Source organism: Engystomops pustulosus, chromosome 7 (assembly GCF_040894005.1).
Source record: "Engystomops pustulosus chromosome 7, aEngPut4.maternal, whole genome shotgun sequence".
Taxonomy (NCBI): domain Eukaryota; kingdom Metazoa; phylum Chordata; class Amphibia; order Anura; family Leptodactylidae; genus Engystomops; species Engystomops pustulosus.
In genome coordinates this window covers 146,287,070-146,314,946 of record NC_092417.1, presented here as the reverse complement: position 1 = coordinate 146,314,946, position 27,877 = coordinate 146,287,070, and the positions used below count along the sequence as shown (strand labels likewise).

At 44.2% G+C, this 27,877-nt stretch overlaps 1 protein-coding gene across 1 annotated transcript; it reads right to left on the bottom strand.

Annotated features, from left to right (window-relative positions):
- Positions 1-17: 17 nt before the first annotated feature.
- Positions 18-27,877, bottom strand: LOC140070236 (mucin-6-like). Its single transcript, XM_072116591.1, has 6 exons — positions 27,717-27,877; positions 26,095-26,193; positions 14,071-14,329; positions 11,386-11,500; positions 235-322; positions 18-142 (listed from the first exon to the last, which is right to left on the bottom strand). Exons 1-6 carry the CDS (start codon positions 27,775-27,777, stop codon positions 18-20), a joined length of 747 nt encoding a protein of 248 aa, XP_071972692.1. The 5' UTR covers positions 27,778-27,877.

Genomic DNA, 27,877 nt, shown 5'->3' with positions numbered 1-27,877 from the left:
GAAAAAAAAAATATTTATCAACCGTTGAAAAATGTGCTGGACTTTTCCCATTGCAGCAATTCAGTCAACCACTCTAGTGGCAATGTTCCGACATAGACATGTTCCCACTGTCGGCAATCGGTATATGTTAAAGTTGAGGTCACTTAAATATGTAACTTAAATACGTTAAAGAGCTTTCCACATGGGAAAGAACTTTTACTGAAATGCTTATTTAAGCTTAAACAAAGTTCTTACCTTCATAAACAATATCATCATTGGCATTTCCGTTATAGTTCCCACAAAGACCACATGTTTCTCCCATGTATTTCTTATTCAGGGTCAACTGTAACAAAATACAATGTCACAAATTTTCCTCAAAGTCATTGCTCCTTCTGTGGCTTAATACTTTCGTGGGATGTTTAGGAATCTTTCAGTAGTTAGATATTTAGATCTCTCATTTAAGCACAATAGAAACTAAGACAGTCATTTTGTCATGATATTTACCTGCCTATCACCAAAAATAAGTGATGAAAGCAGTTTTAGTTAGAGTAGTTTCCCCAAAATAAGCTGGTCACGAGAGATTTCTTGTGTCTGGGTGCCCTTCTACTTATGTGCCAAGCTATTTAATGGCACACATATGGGTCATTTATCTTTATTTTATTCCTATTTTTTCTGTCTTTTTAAAACTTTTCTTGGTGCATTGCAATTTTTGTGGATATTTTGAAATGCCCGCCGGACATTTGTTTTTCGTCAGTAAGACACATTTATCTTCCATTCCAGATTGCTAAATGTCGCAAATGACATTTATCATTTCACGTTGTCAAAAATTTGCGACATTTTTTGGTGCAAAAAAACTCTACACAAAATCATACTTAAGGAAAACTTAGAAAATGGAAAGAAGCGACTTGAGACATTTGAGCAACATTTTTAAAACACTTTTAGCAAATGTCTCAAAACGATATCTGAAAAAAACCCATTTAGCACAAGGAAAAAATTGAGATTGATAAATTACCCAAGTAGCAGACGGAAAAAAGCCTAAACAAATATAGATAAGATAAATGACCCTCATAATCTAGTTACTAGCCTGAGCATGTAATACATGGAATTAACTCTAAAATAGCCTAAAAACCTATTTAGCATGTTGTCGAGGGGCTAAACACCGTCAAGATCATGCTCCTTTCATGGTCCAAAGTGGTGGCATCACACGGAATATCAATTTTGAAGTGAGATGAGCTCAACACAAAAGTCAAACTCTCTTCGCCTCAGAACATCTCCTTTGGTGTAAATGACATAATGCACCACTCTTCAAGAGAGCCAATTAGTGATGATCCGAGACATAAAGGCATCAATTACAATAGAGTGGGTTTTTTGTTTATTTTTAAACTGGCTATTGACGGAGAAGTTTCCCGAGGGTGGTGGTGGTGGGCAGGGCTCGGGGACAGGTTTCCTTTAAGTGCTAAACTCTCCACTTCCTTCACTTTATACAACCAATTTACTTTTCACTTCAAAGTTGTGAAGGATCCTTTCAGGACATGCTATTACATTATAGTCTGCAGTTCCTCCATCTTTACATATCAAGTGTTTTTTATGATGCATTTTTTGCCTTTTTTCAACTGACAGGCTGACAAATCATATATGTTAATTATATAGTGTATCATTCTTTGTAATATGGTCTTAAGGAGCATCACACGTGATAAGTAGAGATGAGCGAACATGCTCGTCCGAGCTTGATGCTCGGTCGAGCATTAGCGTACTCGAAACTGCTCGTTGCTCGGACGAATACTTCGCCCGCTCGAGAAAATGGCAGCTCCCGCCGTTTTGCTTTTTGGCGGCCAGAAACAGAGCCAATCACAAGCCAGGAGACTCTGCACTCCACCCAGCATGACGTGGTACCCTTACACGTCGATAGCAGTGGTTGGCTGGCCAGATCAGGTGACCCTGGGATAGACTAGCCGCTGCCCGCGCTGCTCGGATCATTCTGTGTCTGGATGCCGCTAGGGAGAGAGCTGCTGCTGGTCAGGGAAAGCGTTAGGGTGTTCTATTAGCTTACTGTTAGGCAGGAGTGATTCTCCAAGAACCCAACAGCCCTTCTTAGGGCTACAATAACGTTCTACTTTTTTTTTTTTTATTTGCATCTAGTACCATTTTGTGAGGAATTAGCAGGGGGACTTGCTACCGTTGTGTTTAGCTCTTAGTGGCACACATATCCACCTCAAACACCAAAGTGGGAAAATTTAGTAGGGGTTGGATTTCAATTAGGCACAGTCTGCCATTTTTCCTTTTTTATTTTACGTTTATTTTGTTTAATAACTCAGTGTCATCTCATCTGGCATAGTAGTGTGCTTTCATACTTGGCTAGAAAATAGCCATAGGAGAATCCAAACGGCTTACGCCTACAGAAGCGTTATATATTTGATTTCTGGTTGATCTGCTGGTGGCTGTACTTGCTGCAGTGCATCTACTAGCCAATTGTGAGCAATTTGTAGTGAGACTCGCGACCGCTGTGTTTTGCGCTTAGTGACGCACATATCCATTGCAAAGACCGAAGTGGGAAAATTTAGTAGGGGTTGGATTTCAATTAGGCACAGTCTGCCATTTGTCCTTTTTTATTTTACGTTTATTTTGTTTAATAACTCAGCGTCATCTCATCTGGCATAGTAGTGTGCTTTCATACTTGGCTAGAAAATAGCCATAGGAGAATCCAAACGGCTTACGCCTACAGTAGCGTTATATATTTGATTTCTGGTTGATCTGCTGGTGGCTGTACTTGCTGCAGTGCATCTACTAGCCAATTGTGAGCAATTTGTAGTGAGACTTGCGACCGCTGTGTTTTGCGCTTAGTGACGCACATATCCATTGCAAAGACTGAAGTGGGAAAATTTAGTAGGGGTTGGATTTCAATTAGGCACAGTCTGCCATTTGTCCTTTTTTATTTTACGTTTATTTTGTTTAATAACTCAGCGTCATCTCATCTGGCATAGTAGTGTGCTTTCATACTTGGCTAGAAAATAGCCATAGGAGAATCCAAACGGCTTACGCCTACAGTAGCGTTATATATTTGATTTCTGGTTGATCTGCTGGTGGCTGTACTTGCTGCAGTGCATCTACTAGCCAATTGTGAGCAATTTGTAGTGAGACTTGCGACCGCTGTGTTTTGCGCTTAGTGACGCACATATCCATTGCAAAGACCGAAGTGGGAAAATTTAGTAGGGGTTGGATTTCAATTAGGCACAGTCTGCCATTTGTCCTTTTTTATTTTACGTTTATTTTGTTTAATAACTCAGCGTCATCTCATCTGGCATAGTAGTGTGCTTTCATACTTGGCTAGAAAATAGCCATAGGAGAATCCAAACGGCTTACGCCTACAGTAGCGTTATATATTTGATTTCTGGTTGATCTGCTGGTGGCTGTACTTGCTGCAGTGCATCTACTAGCCAATTCTGAGCAATTTGTAGTGAGACTTGCGACCGCTGTGTTTTGCGCTTAGTGACGCACATATCCATAGCAAAGACCGAAGTGGGAAAATTTAGTAGGGGTTGGATTTCAATTAGGCACAGTCTGCCATTTGTCCTTTTTTATTTTACATTTATTTTGTTTAATAACTCAGTGTCATCTCATCTGGCATAGTAGTGTGCTTTCATACTTGGCTAGAAAATAGCCATAGGAGAATCCAAACGGCTTACGCCTACAGTAGCGTTATATATTTGATTTCTGGTTGATCTGCTGGTGGCTGTACTTGCTGCAGTGCATCTACTAGCCAATTGTGAGCAATTTGTAGTGAGACTTGCGACCGCTGTGTTTTGCGCTTAGTGACGCACATATCCATTGCAAAGACCGAAGTGGGAAAATTTAGTAGGGGTTGGATTTCAATTAGGCACAGTCTGCCATTTGTCCTTTTTTATTTTACGTTTATTTTGTTTAATAACTCAGCGTCATCTCATCTGGCATAGTAGTGTGCTTTCATACTTGGCTAGAAAATAGCCATAGGAGAATCCAAACGGCTTACGCCTACAGTAGCGTTATATATTTGATTTCTGGTTGATCTGCTGGTGGCTGTACTTGCTGCAGTGCATCTACTAGCCAATTGTGAGCAATTTGTAGTGAGACTTGCGACCGCTGTGTTTTGCGCTTAGTGACGCACATATCCATTGCAAAGACCGAAGTGGGAAAATTTAGTAGGGGTTGGATTTCAATTAGGCACAGTCTGCCATTTGTCCTTTTTTATTTTACGTTTATTTTGTTTAATAACTCAGCGTCATCTCATCTGGCATAGTAGTGTGCTTTCATACTTGGCTAGAAAATAGCCATAGGAGAATCCAAACGGCTTACGCCTACAGTAGCGTTATATATTTGATTTCTGGTTGATCTGCTGGTGGCTGTACTTGCTGCAGTGCATCTACTAGCCAATTGTGAGCAATTTGTAGTGAGACTTGCGACCGCTGTGTTTTGCGCTTAGTGACGCACATATCCATTGCAAAGACTGAAGTGGGAAAATTTAGTAGGGGTTGGATTTCAATTAGGCACAGTCTGCCATTTGTCCTTTTTTATTTTACGTTTATTTTGTTTAATAACTCAGCGTCATCTCATCTGGCATAGTAGTGTGCTTTCATACTTGGCTAGAAAATAGCCATAGGAGAATCCAAACGGCTTACGCCTACAGTAGCGTTATATATTTGATTTCTGGTTGATCTGCTGGTGGCTGTACTTGCTGCAGTGCATCTACTAGCCAATTGTGAGCAATTTGTAGTGAGACTTGCGACCGCTGTGTTTTGCGCTTAGTGACGCACATATCCATTGCAAAGACCGAAGTGGGAAAATTTAGTAGGGGTTGGATTTCAATTAGGCACAGTCTGCCATTTGTCCTTTTTTATTTTACGTTTATTTTGTTTAATAACTCAGTGTCATCTCATCTGGCATAGTAGTGTGCTTTCATACTTGGCTAGAAAATAGCCATAGCAAAAGGATAGCATCGTTTGGTTTTAAAAACTCAAAAACAAAAAACACAAAAAAAAACAAAAAACACAAAAAAAAGTTAAAAAAAAATTAAAGTTATAACTCTCATTTTAAAAATGTTTAACCCGAGGGCTAGGGGTAGAGGACGAGGGCGGGGACGTGGGCGTCCAACTACTGCAGGGGTCAGAGGCCGTGGTCCTGGGCGGGGTGAGACACCACCTGCTTATGAGGGAGCAGGGGAACGCCGCAGAGCTACACTCCCTAGGTTCATGTCTGAAGTTACTGGGACTCGTGGTAGAGCACTGTTGAGGCCAGAACAGTGCGAACAGGTGATGTCGTGGATTGCTGACAATGCTTCGAGCAATTTGTCCACCAGTCAGTCTTCCACGCAGTCCACCCATGTCACCGAAATCGCCACTCCTCCAGCTCCTGCACCTCAGCCTCCTCCCCCCCAGTCTGCCCCCTCCCAGGAAAATTTGGCATTTGAACCGGCATACTCTGAGGAACTGTTTTCTGGACCCTTCCCACAGTCACAAACCACTTGTCCGGTTGCTGCTGAGCAATTTTCCGATGCCCAGGTTTTCCACCAGTCACAGTCTGTGGGTGATGATGACCTTCTTGACGTAGTGGAAGTGTGTAAAGAGGTGTCCGACGATGAGGAGACACGGTTGTCAGACAGTGGGGAAGTTGTTGTCAGGGCAGGAAGTCCGAGGGGGGAGCAGACTGAGGGATCGGAGGATGATGAGGTGACAGACCCAAGCTGGGTTGAGAGGCCGGGTGAACACAGTGCTTCTGAGACGGAGGAGAGTCCTCGACCAGAACAGGTTGGAAGAGGCAGTGGTGGGGCCAGACGGAGAGGCAGGGCCAGAGCTGGTGCATCAGCGCCAAATGTGTCAACTAGTGAAGCTCCCGTGGTGAGGGCTCTTGCGGCGAGGGCTAGATCTTAAGAAGTCTGGAGGTTCTTTAAGAAAACACCGGATGACCGACGGACTGTGGTGTGCAACATTTGCCAAACCAGGCTCAGCAGGGGTTCCACCACTACTAGCTTAACTACCACCAGTATGCGCAGGCATATGAATGCTAAACACCCCACTCAGTGGCAACAAGCCCGTTCACCTCCGGCCGTGCACACCAGTGCTCCTTCCCCTGTGTCAGCTGATAGTCAGCCCCCTGCCCAGGACCCTGCCACAAAAACCCCATCGTCGCCTCCACGATCCTCCACAGCATCCACCAGCGTTCAGCTCTCCATACCCCAGACGCTGGAGCGGAAACGCAAATATAGTGCAACCCACCCGCACGCCCAAGCCCTTAATGTGCACATCTCCAGATTGCTTAGCCTGGAGATGCTGCCCTATAGGCTAGTAGAGACCGAGGCCTTTCGCAACCTCATGGCGGCGGCCGCCCCTCGGTATTCGGTCCCCAGCCGCCACTACTTTTCCCGATGTGCCGTCCCAGCCCTGCACCAGCATGTGTCAGACAACATCACCCGTGCCCTGACCAACGCCGTTTCTGACAAGGTCCACCTGACCACGGACACGTGGACGAGTGCTGCCGGGCAGGGCCACTATATATCGCTGACGGCACATTGGGTTAACTTGGTGGAGGCTGGGACCGAGTCTGACCCTGGGGCTGGTCATATATTGCCGACGCCGAGGATTGCGGGGCCTACCTCGGTCCAGGTGTTTCAGGCCTACTATGCCTCCTCCTCCTCCCACCCCTCCTCCACCTCCTCCTCCGAACTACCATCCGTGGGCACGGCGCCATCAGTCGGTAGCTCTAGGCACAGCAGCAGTGCCGTCGCTAAGCGACAGCAGGCGGTGCTCAAACTGCTGAGCCTAGGCGACAAAAGGCACACCGCCCAAGAGCTATTACAGGGCATCACGGCGCAGACTGATCTGTGGCTGGCACCGCTGAACCTGAAGCCAGGCATGGTTGTGTGTGACAACGGCCGTAACCTGGTGGCGGCTCTGCAACTCGGCAGACTGACACATGTGCCATGCCTGGCCCATGTGTTAAATCTGATAGTTCAGCGTTTCCTCAAGACATACCCCAATCTGTCTGATTTGCTCACGAAGGTGCGCCGCATCTGTGCGCATTTCAGGAAGTCCAGCCCAGATGCTGCCACTCTCAGGGCAGCGCAGCGCCGCCTCCAACTGCCCGCTCACCGACTGTTGTGCGACGTGCCCACGAGGTGGAATTCAACACTGACCATGTTATCCAGAGTTTACCAGCAGCGCAGAGCGATTGTAGACTGCCAGATGTCAACTTCCACCAGAAGTGGTAGTCAGGTCAGTCAGCTTCCTCAAGTCTACAATGAGGAGTGGACGTGGATGTCTGATATCTGTCAGGTGCTGAGTAACTTTGAGGAGTCAACACAGATGGTCAGTGGCGATGCCGCCATCATCAGCCTCACCATCCCGCTGCTTGGCCTGTTGAAAAACTCTCTGATCAGCATGAAGTCGGAAGCTTTGCGCTCGTCACAAGAGACGGGGGAAGAAGATTCCCTTGTTGATAGCCAAAGCACCCTCAGGTCTGTTTCTCAGCGCATATCGGAGGAGGTGGAGGTGGAGGAGGATGAGGAGGAAGAGGAGGAGAATGTTGGCGAGACACAAGAGGGGACCATTGTTGAGTCCTTCACTGTTCAGCGTGTATGGGCAGAAGAAGAGGAGTTGGAGGAGGAGGAAATGGACAGTCAGGCCAGTGAGGGGAGTGAATTCTTACGCGTTGGTACTCTGGCGCATATGGCAGATTTCATGCTAGGCTGCCTATCCCGTGACCCTCGCGTTCAAAGAATTTATTCCAGCACCGATTACTGGGTGTTCACTCTCCTGGACCCACGGTACAAGCAAAATCTTTCCACTCTCATCCCTGCAGAGGAAAGGAGTGTGAGAATGCATGAATACCAGCAGGCCCTGGTGCACAAGCTGAAACAGTATTTCCCTTCTGACAGCGCTAGCGGCAGAGTGCGTAGTTCTGCGGGACAAGTAGCGAGGGAGAGTAGGCGAGCAGGCAGCTTGTCCAGCACTGGCAAGGGTACGCTTTACAAGGCTTTTGCCAGCTTTATGTCACCCCAGCAAGACACTGTCACCTGTCCCCAGTCTCGGCAGAGTAGGGCTGATCTTTACAGAAAGATGGTGAGGGAGTACGTAGCTGACCATACCATCGTCCTAAATGATCACACAGCTCCCTACAACTACTGGGTTTCAAAGCTGGACATGTGGCACGAACTGGCGCTGTACGCCTTGGAGGTTCTTGCCTGCCCTGCCGCTAGCGTCTTGTCCGAGCGGGTTTTCATTGCAGCTGGTGGCATCATCACAGATAAGCGTACACGCCTGTCGACTGACAGCGCTGACAGGCTGACGCTTATTAAAATGAATAAAGGCTGGATTTCTCAGAATTTCCAATCTCCACCAGGTGAAGGAAGCTCAACCTGAATAATTGATCCACTCCTCCTCCTCCTCATTTTCCTCCTTCTCCTCCTCTTTGTACAGTAAAGCAGAGGAAACTGGCTATTTTTTGACAGGGCCCACTGGCTCTTGCTATAGTACTTTATGCATTTAATTTTTCTGGAGGGCCACCTACCCGGTCCTCTGTTTGAAACAATTTTTGTGAGTGCCACATACAGGCACTCAATCTATTCCATTTTTCTGGAGGGCCACCTACCCGGTCCTCTGTTTTAAAAACTTTTTGGGACTGCCACATACAGGCACTCAATCTATTCCATTTTACTGGAGGGCCACCTACCTGCTCCTCTGGTTTGAAAAATTTTTGGGACTGCCACATACAGGCACTCAATCTATTCCATTTTTCTGGAGGGACACCTACCTGCTCCTCTGGTTTGAAAACTTTTTGGGACTGCCACATACAGGCACTCAATCTATTCCATTTTTCTGGAGGGCCACCTACCTGCTCCTCTGGTTTGAAAACTTTTTGGGACTGCCACATACATGCACTCAATCTATTCTATTTTTCTGGAGGGACACCTACCTGCTCCTCTGGTTTGAAAACTTTTTGGGACTGCCACATACAGGCACTATCCAAATTAAATTGTCTCCATAGCAGCCTCCACACGTTGTCTCCATTGCTACCTCCAAAAGTCGTCCATATAGCTGCCTCCATACATCCTCCCCTTATCAAACGAGGTGTGTCAGGCAGAAATTTGGGTTGTTTTCATGGATTCCACATCAAAGTTGTTAACTTTGTCGCCACCCTGCTGTGTTATCCACAAAATATACTGGCAAACTTTTATGATTAACCGATATTATTTCAGCGCTTCTTGCACAGCTGTTTACATTCCCCTCACCCGCCATATCCCAAACTTATAAGAACGCTACTACACTTGATCTTATACAAAAGGTTCTTAGAAGTGCTGTTTGGGGAGTAGCCTAGAGACAGGGGCTTGGATTGGCGAAAGCTCGCCTGGCTGCAGAGCGCCAGCTCCATCCCAAGATCCAACTAACATAGTTTTAACTGCAGCACCTTTAATCTACTACTAGTTCACTGCCTCCATAATAATAATAATAATAATCTTTATTTATATAGCGTCATCATATTCTGTAGCGCTTTACAAATCATAGGAAACAAATACAAATGTAATGTAACAGAGCACAACATTTGTATGGAACAACAGGAGTGAGGTCCCTGCTCGCCAGAGCTTACGGTTTATGAAGATGATGGGGTAACACGAGGTAAAAGAATATTTAATGGTCAAGCCATTCTTCTTAGGGAATAGAACAAAATATAATAAATGGAATTGCTGTCGCTTGAACCACTCAGCCGTCATCTTATATACCAGGTCCAGGGTGAATGGGACTGCAGAGAAGTCTGGTGCCTGTTGGTTGCTGGATAACAGATGGGAGGACGACACAGGACGGGTTAGTAGAAGAATTAAAACTTCATGCAGTTAATGAGTGTTATAGGCTTGCCTAAAGAAATGGGTTTTAAGACCACGTTTGAAACTTTGGAGGTTAGGTATTAGTCTGATAGTCCGGGGCAGAGCATTCCATAGAATTGGTGCAGCTCTAGAGAAGTCTTGGAGACGCGAGTGGGAGGTCCGCACTAGGGTAGAGGTTAATCTAAGATCACTGGCGGATCTAAGAGCACGGGTTGGGCGATAGACTGAGATAAAAGAGGAGAGGTAGGGGGGTGCAGCATTATACAGAGCTTTATGGATGAGGGTTATTATTATTTTAAACTGTATTCGAAAGGAGACTGGCAGCCAGTGCAGCGACTGGCATGAACTGTAAGCATACATGGTCCCCTTATCAAACGAGCTGTGTCAGGCAGAATTTTGGGTTGTTTTCATGGCTTCCACAACAAACTTATTAACTTTGTCGCCACCCTGCTGTGTAATCCACAAAAAATACTGGCAAACTTTTATCATTTACCGATATTATTTCAGCGCTTCTTGCGCAGCTGTTTACATTCCCCTCACCCGCCATATCCTAAACTTATAAGAACGCTACTACACTTGATCTTATACAAAAGGTTCTTAGAAGTGCTGTTTGGGGAGTAGCCTATAGACAGGGGCTTGGATTGGCGAAAGCTCGCCTGGCAGCGGAGCGCCAGCTCCATGCCAACATCCAACTAACATAGTTTTAACTGCAGCACCTTTAATCTACTACTAGTTCACTGCCTCCATACATGGTCCCCTTATCAAACGAGCTGTGTCAGGCAGAATTTTGGGTTGTTTTCATGGCTTCCATGTTAACTTTGTCGCCACCCTGCTGTGTAATCCACAAAATATACTGGCAAACTTTTATCATGTACCGATATTATTTGAGCGCTTCTTGCTCACCTCCTTTGGTTTCTCTCTGCCACCCATTGGTTTGAAGCCTGAGTCCATTTAGGGTATGTCGCCATGACACTCTCTAGCCTGCTGCCGCTGCCTCTACATGCCGTCCCCTATAGTGTCAGGGTCAATTATTGGATGTTTTAGATGCTATCTAGCTTCATTCTGTCACTCTGTCATGGCCATGCTGTTGCCCATAATTTTGGCATAATGTTGCGATTATGCAGCCTCAGAGGCATCCATGCATGCTGCCCCTGCTGTTTCCTGTCCATTTCCGTGGTGTTTCCATCCTTTTCTGAGGTTCCCAGGTGTTTGGCCAAGCTTCCCTGTGCAGAGCCTTGGTCCCCTTGAAAAATGCTCGAGTCTCCCATTGACTTCAATGGGGTTCGTTATTCGAGACGAGCACTCGAGCATCGGGAAAAGTTTGTCTCGAATAACGAGTACCCGAGCATTTTAGTGTTCGCTCATCTCTAGTGATAAGCTTAGTCCATTTGACTTTTTAGCTGACTATTTAACTTGCTCTTATTGTTGGTTGGGGATCACAATAGTGAGATCTGCACCAATCATCCCTTTTCAACTGAAAAACAAATAGCCATATAAATCATGAGTTTTAAAGTTAGTTAGTTAGTGAGTACTGCTTATTTCACACTAAATATACTTACATGGATAATGTTACTTTCTTCCCAAGTGAGTTCTAACAAAAATTTTGCACTGATGTGGAGAACTGTTTCAATTTTTTCTATCCTGATGCCATTATGACTGTAAGGGAGGTCAATGCTGCAAAATGGAAAAGCACAAATCATAAACAGTCTGTTATCGTACATTCTACTTACGATGTGCTTTTCTTCTTTCAGATCGTCTTGCATGAAAATTGATGAAAAGCTGTGGTTCAGCTATGGATTGTATTGCATAAAAACACATCAATAATTGACTTGTTCTGGATCAAGACCCACAGCATGTAGATGGGATATGTTTATCTCCCATACACTATACCATCACTATAAATCTCTGTTGGTAAGCCGAGGGGGGAGTGCATTTCCATTAGCTAACTTACTGGGAAAATTTACCAGGGCTTCTACAACAAAAAATGATGGCAATCCCTTGCAAACCTCCAAGTATTGTGATTATTATCCCCTTTACTTCAGCTTTATGCCAAGGAGGGACATAAAGGAGGGACATAAAAGGGGGTACGGAGGAGTGGAGGCACATAAAAGGGGGTGCGGAGGACTGGAGGGACATAGGGGTGGAGGTGGATGAGTGGGTTGGTGTGGAAAGTTTGCAGGTTGCAGCATACTTCTGCGTCAGGAAGGACCTCTAATAAAATATGCAACGTGAAGGGGCATATTAGGAGGCCCAAACTTCTTGATGTATCTGGTGATGCTGGAGCGTGCAGAGATTTCATTATACAAATGACATACATAATCAAAAGGAAAAATAGATCTCCAAAATTTACAAAAATTTCTTCCACAGGCATGGGCTCTGTGTAGCACTTCGTAATTTGTTTTTATTATGGGCAAACAACTTTGGTTTTCACACTTATGCTAATAAATGTATGGAAAATATAAAATATCTGGTGCCTGAAAACAAAGGAACCTTGCATAAGAAACTTATGTTTAGGACCACACAAGAGAACTGACACTACTGGTGTTAATCAAACAATCGCAAAATTTAAAAGCATTGGCCATCCGCATTGCCAATTTAACACCATTTTGAGCTGCAATTGCCATATTTGGTAAAAATTTTATGCAATAGGTAATTAACACCAGATACATCCCATGTGTACTTAACTTCAAAAGAAAAACCTCAACAATAAAAATAAAATAAATGCAGGTCTGCAAGCAGTTATGTACACAAATCATTGGGATTAGGCCAACGTGACTTAAAAACTGTAAAGTTATAGATTATCAGTGAGTGTGGGACACATCGGGCCACATCTGCCATGAGGTGGGGTGAGGTGAGGCCATCACGCGAGCCAGCCACTACAGACAGCGCAGCTTCCGGCTTCCGGGGATCACCGGTTTCTGGAGGTAGGTACCAGGTTGTAGGCTGTGTATTTTCTATAGAGGAGGCTAAGGCTAATACTGTGTGCGGGAGGCTGTGCATAATACAGCTGTGCATAAAACACGGGGGAGGGGGCTGTGCATATACTATAGCAGTGATGGCTAACCTATGGCACTGGTGCCAGAGGTGGCACTCAGAGCCCTTGCTGTGGGCACTCAGGCCATCACCAGAGATGACTCCAGGCATCTTCCTGCAGTCCCAGACAGCCCAGGACTTGTTGTGCACAGAGCTATTTTAAAGTGACAGTGCTACCTGGGACTATTTTCTGCTTTATTGGTGTCCTCAGGGGCTGGTATCAATGAAAACGGTGACAGAGCAGGGAGTATAAATCACAAATTAAATTTCTGTGTTGGCACTTTGCGATAAATAAGCGGGTCTTTGTTGTAGTTTGGGCACTCGGCCTCTAAAAGGTTTGCCATCACTGTACTATAGGGAAGGCTGTAAATATTTCTTGTGGGGAATAGTGTGTTTAGTCATGTTGTGAGGACAATCTATATTTAGGAACCCAATCCATTATACTTTAAGTGACTGTGGTATTTTCAGGGGCACCCTGTGGAGTTGTGCTGTATGGAGCTGAAGACATTTGACTGTGAATTCAGATAAACCATAGCCGGGAGAAATCGTGAAGAAGTCCTCTTCCTGTTGGAGCAGATCATCACCTGTTCAGTGTGGGTGATGATCTGTTTTAGATCTAATGATTATCACACTGATTTGTTCATAGCATTTTGGACTTTTTTATAGATCGTTCTTCCCTGTACTTGTTTTACTATTTATATACTATCATGATGGGTTTTTGCCAGTAGGGGGAGCAGCACGATCATATATCATAGAATGTAAAGACACAAACAAAAACAAAAAATAAAAAATATTTTGAAACCTACATTAATATTTCCTAAGAAAATAAATATAAAACATTGTCAACCCGTTTTCCCAAGACTATACATATTATACATTAAAGCAATTGGCACAAAATAGGGAATCCATTTATAAAGTTAATTATGAGTTAATTTAAAAATTAAAAAAATAATGACTGTACATTTAAAAAAAAACTTTTTCCACTTTTAGTAAATTGAACCCCAAATAAAATTAAAAATTTGTTTTGTTAAGTTTAAACTAGCTCTATGTGTCACAATAAAAAGGTAGCATACTAGAAAAAGAGGTAATACCAGATTAGTTTAGTCTGAAAAACATAGGGAGCAACAAATAAACCATTGGGATAATCCCTATTTGCACCCTAAGTGAAAAACATGATGCAATCTTGTATATTATATAACAGTAATACTCACAGTTCCCCAGAAATTGAGGGATTATGGTCATTGACTTCTATGAGCAGTTCATTTAGCTTCACAGATAATTGAGAAACAGTTGGCAGTGACTCGTCCCATGATTGTTCAATCTGAATATTGAAGTCTTCATAGTGACTCCCGCAGTGTGCAGCAAAAAGATAATTGCAGATTCCAGCAAACCGATACATTGCACCATCAAAAGTTCTGTACTGGAAGTTTCCCCAGGTGCTACACACTCCGTTTTGTTTGGGTCTTATAACTGTGCGAAAAAAATTAAACACTTATTAAGTGTATAGATAATGCAAATAAACTGAATAGCGGAGATAATTTAGGGAATATTGTATTTATGAATAGGATTTTTCTGAATTTTAATATTGTTTTAGCTGCTTCTTTAGATCAAATGAAGCAGAACTCAATAGGTGGTTCACGGGTTAGGCTCACGGACTGTCCATACAGGGGGTGTCTACTTCTTTTTACACCTGACAACTGACACAGCAGCTAACCTGTAAGGTGATATGGTAACTATTCAGCCCTGGCACATGGCACCGGCACATTGGCCACTCGGTTGCTATAATAGCTGGGAGCTCAATATTTTTTCTGCTCTATATTATCAGTTTTGGCGTTGCCACATTCCAGCTTACAATCACTTATCTGACAATAGAGAGCTTAATTAGTGGATGTTTTTTTTTTACTGTTTCAGTTTCCAGTATGCTATTTAGGTTCTCTTCTCTCAGTTGTTTATAGGCTGGAGCAACCCATCTGACACTAGAGATAGACAAATAATGCCATTAATTACTCATAAACAATGATGGTCTAATACAACCTGAATTGTACCAAAAACTTTTGAGTGATTCCCATAAACCCTTTCTATGTCATAAGGTAGTTACCACACCATGACGTAGAATTACATCATGGTATTTGCCTGGGCTGAAAAGCTAAGCCCGTGCGATTAACGTATAGCTGGGCTCCCCCAATAAAAGCCAGGATCTCTACATTCACGATAATGGGGCAGATTTACTTACCCGGTCCGTTCGCGATCCAGCGGCGCGTTCTCTGCGCTGGATTCGGGTCCGGACGGGATTCATCAAGGTAGTTCCTCTGCCGTCCGCTAGGTGGCGCTGCTGCGCTGAAAAGCATCTGAACGCGCTGGAGTTCACCGGGCCGGACCAATGAAGGTAAGCGCGTCCCAAGCGACACATTTCTTTTTTTAAATGCGGCGATTTTTCCGAATCCGTCGGGTTTTCGCTCGGCCACGCCCCCCCCGATTTCCGTCGCGTGCATGCCGGCGCCGATGCGCCACAATCCGATTGCGTGCGGCAAAATCCCAGGGCAATACAGGGGAAATTGGCGCAAATCGGAAATATTCGGGTAACACGTCGGGAAAACGCGAATCGGGCCCTTAGTAAATGACCCCATTGGCTGTTTAAACCTACAAACACCACAGTCATGGTGACACAGTGTCTATAGGGAATTACAGAGACATTCGGAACCCTGACAATGAAGGACCTTTCTTTAGTAGATGCCTGTTAGATTGTGCTGTAAGCCTATACAGAATGTGTGTCTGTCAGCCTATGCAAAAAGCACAGGCTGACTATGTACTATGCTGCAATAGTATTGCAGTATATTACACTGAACAAGTAATCAAACAATAACTTGTTCATTTCCCACACTGTGACAAAATCAAACATTTAAAAAAAAGTTTAAAAAAATTATCAGATGTAAAAATCACCTACAACATAAAAAACACATAATGGGAATCACAACAAAAACATGACATCTGTAACAACTAGAGATGAGCGAGCACTAAAATGCTCGGGTACTCGTTATTCGAGACAAACTTTTCCCGATGCTCGAGTGCTCGTCTCGAATAACGAGCCCCATTGAAGTCAATGGGAGACTCGAGCATTTTTCAAGGGGACCAAGGCTCTGCACAGGGAAGCTTGGCCAAACACCTGGGAACCTCAGAAAAGGATGGAAACATCACGGAAATGGACAGGAAACAGCAGGGGCAGCATGCATGGATGCCTCTGAGGCTGCTTAATCGCACCATTATGCCAAAACTATGGGCAACAGCATGGCCATGACAGAGGGACAGAATGAAGCTAGATAGCATCTAAAACATTCAATAATTGACCCTGACACTATAGGGGACGGCATGCAGAGGCAGCGGCAGCAGCGGCAGGCTAGAGAGTGGCATGGCGACATACCCTAAATGGACTCAGGCTTCAAACCAATGGGTGGCAGAGAGGAACCAAAGGAGGTGAGCAAGAAGCGCTCAAATAATATCGCTACATGATAAAAGTTTGCCAGTATATTTTGTGGATTACACAGCAGGGTGGCGACAAATTAACATGGAAGCCATGAAAACAACCCAAAATTCTGCCTGACACAGCTCGTTTGATAAGGGGACCATGTATGGAGGCAGTGAACTAGTAGTAGATTAAAGGTGCTGCAGTTAAAACTATGTTAGTTGGATCTTGGCATGGAGCTGGCGCTCCGCTGCCAGGCGAGCTTTCGCCAATCCAAGCCCCTGTCTCTAGGCTACTCCCCAAACAGCACTTCTAAGAACCTTTTGTATAAGATCAAGTGTAGTAGCGTTTTTATAAGTTTAGGATATGGCGGGTGAGGGGAATGTAAACAGAAGCACAAGAAGCGCTGAAATAATATTGGTAAATGATAAAAGTTTGCCAGTATATTTTGTGGATAACACAGCTGGGTGGCGACAAAGTTAACAACTTTGATGTGGAATCCATGAAAACAACCCAAATTTCTGCCTGACACACCTTGTTTGATAAAGGGACGATGTATGGAGGCAGCTATATGGACGACTTTTGGAGGTAGCAATGGAGACAACGTGTGGAGGCTGCTATGGAGACAATTTAATTTGGATAGTGCCTGTATGTGGCAGTCCAAAAAAGTTTTCAAACCAAAGGAGCAGGTAGGTGGCCCTCCAGAAAAATGAAATAGATTGAGTGCCTGTATGTGGCAGTCCCAAAAAGTTTTCAAACCAGAGGAGCAGGTAGGTGGCCCTCCAGAAAAATGAAATAGATTGAGTGCCTGTATGTGGCAGTCCAAAAAAGTTTTCAAACCAGAGGAGCAGGTAGGTGGCCCTCCAGAAAAATGAAATAGATTGAGTGCCTGTATGTGGCAGTCCAAAAAAGTTTTCAAACCAGAGGAGCAGGTAGGTGGCCCTCCAGAAAAATTGAATAGATTGAGTGCCTATATGTGGCAGTCCAAAAAAGTTTTCAAACCAGAGGAGCAGGTAGGTGGCCCTCCAGAAAAATTGAATAGATTGAGTGCCTGTATGTGGCAGTCCAAAAAAGTTTTCAAACCAGAGGAGCAGGTAGGTGGCCCTCCAGAAAAATGAAATAGATTGAGTGCCTGTATGTGGCAGTCCAAAAAAGTTTTCAAACCAGAGGAGCAGGTAGGTGGCCCTCCAGAAAAATTGAATAGATTGAGTGCCTGTATGTGGCAGTCCAAAAAAGTTTTCAAACCAGAGGAGCAGGTAGGTGGCCCTCCAGAAAAATTGAATAGATTGAGTGCCTGTATGTGGCAGTCCAAAAAAGTTTTCAAACCAGAGGAGCAGGTAGGTGGCCCTCCAGAAAAATGAAATAGATTGAGTGCCTGTATGTGGCAGTCCAAAAAAGTTTTCAAACCAGAGGAGCAGGTAGGTGGCCCTCCAGAAAAATGAAATAGATTGAGTGCCTGTATGTGGCAGTCCAAAAAAGTTTTCAAACCAGAGGAGCAGGTAGGTGGCCCTCCAGAAAAATTGAATAGATTGAGTGCCTGTATGTGGCACTCCCAAAAATTGTTTAAAACAGAGGACCGGGTCGGTGGCCCTCCAGAAAAATTAAATGCATAAAGTACTATAGCTAGAGCCAGTGGGCCCTGTCAAAAAATAGCCAGTTTCCTCTGCTTTACTGTACAAAGAGGAGGAGAAGGAAGAAAATGAGGAGGAGGAGGAGGAGGAGTGGATAAATTATTCAGGTTGAGCTTCCTTCACCTGGTGGAGATTGGAAATTATGAGAAATCCAGGCTTTATTCATCTTAATAAGCGTCAGCCTGTCAGCGCTGTCAGTCGACAGGCGTGTACGCTTATCGGTGATGATGCCACCAGCTGCACTGAAAACCCGCTCGGACAAGATGCTAGCGGCAGGGCAGGCAAGAACCTCCAAGGCGTACAGCACCAGTTCGTGCCACATGTCCAGCTTTGAAACCCAGTAGTTGTAGGGAGCTGTGTGATCATTTAGGACGATGGTATGGTCAGCTACGTACTCCCTCACCATCTTTCTGTAAAGATCAGCCCTACTCTGCCGAGACTGGGGACAGGTGACAGTGTCTTGCTGGGGTGACATAAAGCTGGCAAAAGCCTTGTAAAGCGTACCCTTGCCAGTGCTGGACAAGCTGCCTGCTCGCCTACTCTCCCTCGCTACTTGTCCCGCAGAACTACGCACTCTGCCGCTAGCGCTGTCAGAAGGGAAATTCTGTTTCAGCTTGTGCACCAGGGCCTGCTGGTATTCATGCATTCTCACACTCCTTTCCTCTCCAGGGATGAGAGTGGAAAGATTTTGCTTGTACCGTGGGTCCAGGAGAGTGAACACCCAGTAATCGGTGCTGGAATAAATTCTTTGAACGCGAGGGTCACGGGATAGGCAGCCTAGCATGAAATCTGCCATATGCGCCAGAGTACCAACGCGTAAGAATTCACTCCCCTCACTGGCCTGACTGTCCATTTCCTCCTTCTCCAACTCCTCCAACTCCTCTTCTTCTGCCCATACACGCTGAACAGTGAAGGACTCAACAATGGTCCCCTCTTGTGTTTTGCCAACATTCTCCTCCTCTTCCTCCTCATCCTCCTCCACCTCCACCTCCTCCGATATGCGCTGAGAAACAGACCTAAGGGTGCTTTGGCTATCAACAAGGGAATCTTCTTCCCCCATCTCTTCTGACGAGCGCAAAGCTTCCGACTTCATGCTGATCAGAGAGTTTTTCAACAGGCCAAGCAGCGGGATGGTGAGGCTGATGATGGCGGCATCGCCACTGACCATCTGTGTTGACTCCTCAAAGTTACTCAGCACCTGACAGATCAGACATCCACGTCCACTCCTCATTGTAGACTTGAGGAAGCTGACTGACCTGACTACCAGTTCTGGTGGAAGTTGACATCTGGCAGTCTACAATCGCTCGGCGCTGCTGGTAAACTCTGGATAACATGGTCAGTGTTGAATTCCACCTCGTGGGCACGTTGCACAACAGTCGGTGAGCGGGCAGTTGGAGGCGGCGCTGCACTGCCCTGAGAGTGGCAGCATCTGTGCTGGACTTCCTGAAATGCGCACAGATGCGGCGCACCTTCGTGAGCAAATCTGACAGATTGGGGTATGTCTTGAGGAAACGCTGAACTATCAGATTTAACACATGGGCCAGGCATGGCACATGTGTCAGTCTGCCGAGTTGCAGAGCCGCCACCAGGTTACGGCCGTTGTCACACACAACCATGCCTGGCTTCAGGTTCAGCGGTGCCAGCCACAGATCAGTCTGCGCCGTGATGCCCTGTAATAGCTCTTGGGCGGTGTGCCTTTTATCGCCTAGGCTCAGCAGTTTGAGCACCGCCTGCTGTCGCTTAGCGACGGCACTGCTGCTGTGCCTAGAGCTACCGACTGATGGCGCCATGCCCACGGATGGTAGTTCGGAGGAGGAGGTGGGGGAGGGGTGGGAGGAGGCATAGTAGGCCTGAAACACCTGGACCGAGGTAGGCCCCGCAATCCTCGGCATCTGCAGTATATGACCAGCCGCAGGGTCAGACTCGGTCCCAGCCTCCACCAAGTTAACCCAATGTGCCGTCAGCGATATATAGTGGCCCTGCCCGGCAGCACTCGTCCACGTGTCCGTGGTCAGATGGACCTTGTCAGAAACGGCGTTGGTCAGGGCACGGATGATGTTGTCTGACATGTGCTGGTGCAGGGCTGGGACGGCACATCAGGAAAAGTAGTGGCGGCTGGGGACCGAATACCGAGGGGCGGCCGCCGCCATGAGGTTGCGAAAGGCCTCGGTCTCTACTAGCCTATAGGGCAGCATCTCCAGGCTAAGCAATCTGGAGATGTGGACATTAAGGGCTTGGGCGTGCGGGTGGGTTGCACTATATTTGCGTTTCCGCTCCAGCGTCTGGGGTATGGAGAGCTGAACGCTGGTGGATGCTGTGGAGGATCGTGGAGGCGACGATGGGGTTTTTGTGGCAGGGTCCTGGGCAGGGGGCTGACTATCAGCTGACACAGGGGAAGGAGCAGTGGTGTGCACGGCCGGAGGTGAACGGGCTTGTTGCCACTGAGTGGGGTGTTTAGCATTCATATGCCTGCGCATACTGGTGGTAGTTAAGCTAGTAGTGGTGGAACCCCTGCTGATCCTGGTTTGGCAAATGTTGCACACCACAGTCCGTCGGTCATCCGGTGTTTCCTTAAAGAACCTCCAGACTTCGGAAAATCTAGCCCTCGCCGCGGGAGCTTCACTAGTTGACACATTTGGCGCTGATGCACCAGCTCTGGCCCTGCCTCTCCGTCTGGCCCCACCACTGCCTCTTCCAACCTGTTCTGGTCGAGGACTCTCCTCCGTCTCAGAAGCACTGTGTTCACCCGGCCTATCAACCCAGCTTGGGTCTGTCACCTCATCATCCTCTGATCCCTCAGTCTGCTCCCCCCTCGGACTTCCTGCCCTGACAACAACTTCCCCACTGTCTGACAACCGTGTCTCCTCATCGTCGGACACCTCTTTACACACTTCTTCCACTACGTCAAGAAGGTCATCATCACCCACAGACTGTGACTGGTGGAAAACCTGGGCATCGGAAAATTGCTCAGCAGCAACCGGACAAGTGGTTTGTGAGTGTGGGAAGGGTCCAGAAAACAGTTCCTCAGAGTATGCCGGTTCAAATGCCAAATTTTCCTGGGAAGGGGCAGACTGGGGGGGAGGAGGCTGAGGTGCAGGAGCTGGAGGAGTGGCGATTTCGGTGACATGGGTGGACTGCGTGGAAGACTGACTGGTGGACAAATTGCTCGAAGCATTGTCGGCAATCCACGACATCACCTGTTCGCACTGTTCTGGCCTCAACAGTGCTCTAACTTCAGACATGAACCAGTAACTTCAGACATGAACCTAGGGAGTGCAGCTCTGCGGCGTTCCCCTGCTCCCTCATAAGCAGGTGGTGTCTCACCCCGCCCAGCACCACGGCCTCTGACCCCTGCAGTAGTTGGACGTCCACGTCCCCGCCCTCGTCCTCTACCCCTAGCCCTCGGGTTAAACATTTTTAAAATGAGAGTTATAACTTTAATTTTTTTTTAACTTTTTTTTGTGTTTTTTGTTTTTTTTTGCGTTTTTTAGTTTTTAAAACCAAACGATGCTATCCTATTGCTATGGCTATTTTCTAGCCAAGTATGAAAGCACACTGCTATGCCAGATGAGATGACGCTGAGTTATTAAAAAAATAAACGTAAAATAAAAAAGGAAATGGCAGACTGTGCCTAATTGAAATCCAACCCCTAATAAATTTTCCCACTTCGGTCTTTGCGATGGATATGTGCGTCACTAAGCGCAAAACACAGTGGTCGCAAGTCTCACTACAAATTGCTCACAATTTGCTAGTAGATGCACTGCAGCAAGTACAGCCACCAGCAGATCAACCAGAAATCAAATATATATAACGCTACTGTAGGCGTAAGTAAGCCGTTTGGATTCTCCTATGTCTATTTTCTAGCCAAGTATGAAAGCACACTACTATGCCAGATGAGATGACGCTGAGTTATTAAAAAAATAAACGTAAAATAAAAAAGGAAATGGCAGACTGTGCCTAATTGAAATCCAACCCCTAATAAATTTTCCCACTTCGGTCTTTGCGATGGATATGTGCGTCACTAAGCGCAAAACACAGCGGTCGCAAGTCTCACTACAAATTGCTCACAATTTGCTAGTAGATGCACTGCAGCAAGTACAGCCACCAGCAGATCAACCAGAAATCAAATATATATAACGCTACTGTAGGCGTAAGTAAGCCGTTTGGATTCTCCTATGGCTATTTTCTAGCCAAGTATGAAAGCACACTACTATGCAAGATGAGATGACACTGAGTTATTAAAAAAATAAACGTAAAATAAAAAGTAAATGGCAGACTGTGCCTAATTGAAATCAAACCCCTAATAAATTTTCCCACTTTGGTGTTTGAGGTGGATATGTGTGTCACTAAGAGCTAAACACAACGGTAGCAAGTCCCCCTGCAAATTCCTCACAATATGGTACTAGCCGCAAATAAAAAAAAAAAAAGTATAACGTTATTGTAGCCCTAAGAAGGGCTGTTGGGTTCTTGGAGAATCACTCCTGCCTAACAGTAAGCTAATAGAACACCATAACGCTTTCCCTGACCAGCAGCAGCTCTCTCCCTAGCGGCATCCAGACACAGAATGATCCGAGCAGCGCGGGCAGCGGCTAGTCTATCCCAGGGTCACCTGATCTGGCCAGCCAACCACTGCTATCGACGTGTAAGGGTACCACGTCATGCTAGGTGAAGTGCAGAGTCTCCTGGGTTGTGATTGGCTCTGTTTCTGGCCGCCAAAAAGCAAAACGGCGGGAGCTGCCATTTTCTCGAGCGGGCGAAGTATTCGTCCGAGCAACGAGCAGTTTCGAGTACGCTAATGCTCGACCGAGCATCAAGCTCGGACGAGTATGTTCGCTCATCTCTAGTAACAACTCCTACAATAAAATAAATTGTTACTGAAACCATATATAAAATATGATAAAAACAGGAAAAACTCAGGATAAAAAAGGGATCAAAAATGTTGGTTATGACAATTTTGATAATTTGCATAAAAATGTGAAAAATTGCACCCAAATCATAAAAAACATACCAATATAAAATGTTAGAAAATGTTAGTTATAAAGTTATTTGATTTCCCTATCTGCCTGAAAAGCAGAAAATTGAGAACTTTCAAAATTGAGAAAATTTTGCTAAATTTCCGGGTTTTTTTATAACTAAACACAAAAGATATTATCCAAATTTTTCAACTTATTTGAAATACAATGTGTGACGTGAAAACAATTAAAAAAATACCCTGGTTATGTTAAAGGTTTCCAATAACCTCTTATAATGACCCAAGGCAGATTTCAAATATCCTGAAGGACTTAAAAGACGCAGAGAATTGACATTGAAGGATGTGGTGATGTTTTTTAATACAGAAAATGTTTATCAGTTACAACTTACCTAAAGTGTTTAGTAAGTGACAAGTGTCCCCCTGCCTCACCTTATGTCATCAACACCTCAATATCTCCCCTATCAGGAATAGATCTTGTGGTTTTCTAGATAGATATTGTTATATTTCAAAGTCTTCATTCATTCATTCATTCATTTATTTATATTATTTAATAGGATACCCCACGATAAAAGTAATAGCAGAATTATGAGGGCACATTCCTTATTGTGTGGGGCAATGTATTTTTTCTGTTGCCCGGTTTTAGTAGTGTTTTGCACTGTGATTCTATATTGTGGCACACAACCTTTTTGATGCACACACATGTTTTTGATGCACCTTAAGGACAAATCATCACAAATGACAAACCACATTCATAAAAGAGGTTTACGGGTTTTAGATTTGCTTTTGGGTGATCTGATTATGTGCCAGAAATTGTGCCACATTAATAGAAAACTAAGGAGAAGATGTGGAAAAAGCTGCGGCCATAGTGAGGAAGAAAAAAAAAGGTGTGAGTGTTGAACAAATTTTGTTTTTGTGGCATCAACACTGTAAACAGTGGAACAGACGCAAAAAAAATCCTGAGATTGCCTGACAAAAAGGAGGTGCCCCATGGTGCTTACTGAAATAATCCTCTACAATACCCAACACAAAGCAACATAAATCTTTAAAACTGAATAAGTTGAGATGCTGACACAACACAAGCATATCCACATTTTTGTGTGAGGACAGAATATAAAGAGTTGTGGTGCTCGGCTTAGTGCGGCTACACCTTCATTCTGCTTAATGCCAGTGATCCTTTCATTGGGGCATATTTATCAGGACCTCTGCGCACCGCCACTGGCGCAGAGGCCCTGAAATAATCGCAAATGCTAGCTTATTGCTAGCTTTTGCGATTATTTTCCCCAATCCGCCACCTTCACGCCAGTGGGGCGTGAAGGGGCGTGAAGGGGGGGCGCGGCCGGCCGAGTGGGGGGCGCGGCCGGACGGGAGTGGGCCGGCGCGGGGCGTTACTGTCCCCGCGCCTGCGCACTCGCTGCTGCCGGCGACTTTTCATACGTGAAAAGTCGCCGGTTGCGTTTTTTTCTACGCCAGGCAGGGCCTGGCGTAGGATAGACGCTGCACAACTGGCAGCCCGATACATGAAGAGGCAGAAGCTGCGAATTTGCAGCGGCGGGGCTATCATACGCTGGCGCACGAGCGCCAGCGTATGATAAATATCCCCCATTATATCCATCCGTTGGTTGTATTGGGTTTGGACTACACAGAACCGTTGTTAAATTGTACCTAGGCAAATTGTGATTTTAGGCTCAAGCCTCCATTCATGAAGCCCCATCAGATTTATTAAAGATTTATTTAAGTGGGTTTTTTGCCCTTGATAAATCTGCTGGCACTGCCTTGTAATATGGAGTTTATTTGCAACAGTCACATAAAATGTCACAAAAATCCATCAAAAGTCGCAGAACATAGATCAGAGGGCACTGTAGTCAACTTATGCCTAAACCTGTGCCTAAACAGACAGTTGCAAATCATGAGTTCAATCCTATTGTGTAAACTTAGCTTTGCAAGTTTATTGAATTTGGTGCAAATAAGGCCAATGTCAAAGTTACTTTGCACTGTATGTTCATTTGGTGCAATGGAAAGCCGCAAAACACCACCTGCACCAAAACAATGCGAAAGATAGAGAAAAAAAACAATGATACATCTCCCTGATTTTCTGCAGTCGGCCTTATTCTTCTCCTATGACTGAGCAGAACAACTAAAATATGTGCTGAATTACTCACAGTTATAATAATAGCTACGTGTTGCAAACTTATCTCTAGGAGCTACATACAGCCATAGGACCGATCCAACATAAGTCCAAAGTTTAAGACATGAAAAGTTATTCTGACTGGAGCTCCAGAATCACTTTCTTCCACTGCTTCCTATTCCTTTCAATCAGCAAATCAATCGCTTTTCATCCAAGAGTTGTCACCACTCCTCCAGTACAAATTACCAAATCCTCCGATTAGAATAAACCACTACTTCAGATGACCACCAATGCATTTTTTTTGTATCCTCCTTCGTTCACACTACCCATTATAGCAGATCACTGGAAGAAATTCACACACAGATAGCGTAGTACATTTCTAGGCACGCAAGATTTATTCAATAAAATATACTCACAAGCAATTGTTTAAAAATGCACATGTCAAATCTCAGAATGAGACTCCAGCTTCCCATCACTGCCCTGGGTTTCGCCACTCGCGGCTTCTTCCGGGGCGTTGCTAGCGTCCAGTCCCAATCACTATTTATACTATACACATGTTGTTATAGTTCTACAAAAACTTCACTATTCAAAATTACAAAATTAAAAAATACATAATATGTGCAAGTTGTGTGTGTAGAAGGGCGATTTATGAATGAATTTAATGGTGTGGGAATTACTTGGCGTTGGACAGGATTGGTTGATTGCTTGTGAGTATATTTTATTGAATGAAGTATTTATTGAATAAGAATAAAGTGACAAGAATGTACTATGCTATCTGAGTGTTAATTTCTTCCAGCGATCCGCTATAATTGGTAGTGTGAATGAAGGAGGATACAAAAAAACGCAGTAGTGGTCGTATGAGTGGTGGTTTATTCTGATCGGAGGATTCAGGAATTTGTACTGGAGGAGTGGTGACAACTCTTGGATGAAAATCGATTGATTTGCCGACTGAAATGAATAGGAAGCAGTGGAAGAAAGTGATTCTGGAGCTCCAATCAGAATTCATTTTCATACTCACAGGTATGTTTTTACTTCTCTGTTTCTTACCTGGACTAATTTTTTGTAGACTTCTTTGACTTCTAAGTTTAGGGATATTTTCACTCTTTATATATACTTTTTCTGATTGATAGCAATGTTGCTTTGGGGCTGAAAAAAAAGTATAATTATAAGATATTTTTACTTTTATACTATAGGAATAACTTCATTTTAAAATATATAAAATGTAGATCAAAGTCAAAATGTGATATGGATTTGGAAATGTGTATACAGACAGGGCCTACTATAGTTAATGAAAGATTTATTGACTATGTAATTTACTCATCAAGCCATGTGATGTCCAAAGTTATGCGATTTAGCTAACAGAATATATAGTCGGGAACAATAGAAAGTTTTCCCTGTGCTTCACTGATTTCTTTTGGAATTTTGGCAAAGCTAAGAGGGCGAGCTGATGCAGGAGTCTAAAGCAATGCCAGGCAGCAAAGGGGTTTCCCGGATCAGATATTTACCTGCCGTCCTGGGTGTAAAGGAGGTATGTTATTAAAGCGGTTGTCCACTTTCAGCGAATATTTGATATGGATTGTGTAAGGAAAAGTTATACAAGTTTCCAATATACTTTGCGTATCAATTCTTCCTAGTTGTCTAGATCTCTGCTTGCTGTTCTACTATAGAAAGCTTCTTTGTTTACTTCAAGTGGATAGAAATCTGTCCATGTGATGTGATGGACAGGTAGGTGCACGAGCTGTTATTATCACGTATAATAGGAGCTGTGTGATAATAACGGCTCGAGCACCTGCACCTCCATCACATCACACATCACACAGATTTATATCAACTGGAAGTAAAAATAGAAGCTTTTATAGAAGGACAGGAAGCAGAGATCTAGAAACCCATGAGGAATTGATACACAAAGTATATAGGAAAATTGTATACATTTTCCTTACACAAACCATATCAAATATTTGATGAAAGTGGACAACCCCTTTAATGAAGAAAAAATATTTAAATGTTCCCTTTGATAATTCAAGTATGTAATACCTTGACAGGGTCTATTTGCCATTGAAGATTAGAACAATGGACTCAATATTTTATGCACCAGAAGCATAGAATATACACAGAAGCTTGTGTATTATTATTTTTCTTTTTACCTACACTAGACCTTATGTGTGCCATCACCCATGTGCCAAGTCAAGTCAGTTTGTCAAAGGATCTGCTAGGTTATGACAATCTATATATAAATTGGAAAAAAAACATATTAATTAAAGCAGTTTTTTTTCAACCAAAAATAATATTTTTATCCAACTCAATAGGGGCTTCTATTGGCTTCTTCTTATAGTTTTATTTAGTGTAAACTATGGAAAAATATGATGGAGTAATAATATGTAATCATTTGTTGGAAGGAGGCAATGATATCGGAACGTTATATATTTGGATAGATAAAAGATAAGTGTTAATTCCTTTTTCCTATAATGTCCAAGATCTAAACATTGAGTAGTTTTACTTATTAAATTAACACTAATAAATAATGAAAAGTTGATAATCAGTAAAATGTAAATACTAAAAAGTCCTTAACATGAAAAGTCTGTCTTGGTCTTTGGCTGCACTTGTCCTCTATTGCTACACAATATAAATAGATTAGTCTCTACGGTGTATTAGAAAGAAGTTTTAATTACCTTTATTATTTGAAAAGTTGATTCCCATAATGAATATCAATAGCACAATCTGAAACTTCATTGTGGATGAAGACGACAGTATACACCTGTTTGATTTCCAGATAGGAATCTCCCTCCTTCTGTACTTAATCTAAGGCTTTATAAGATGAAAACTGGCTAAG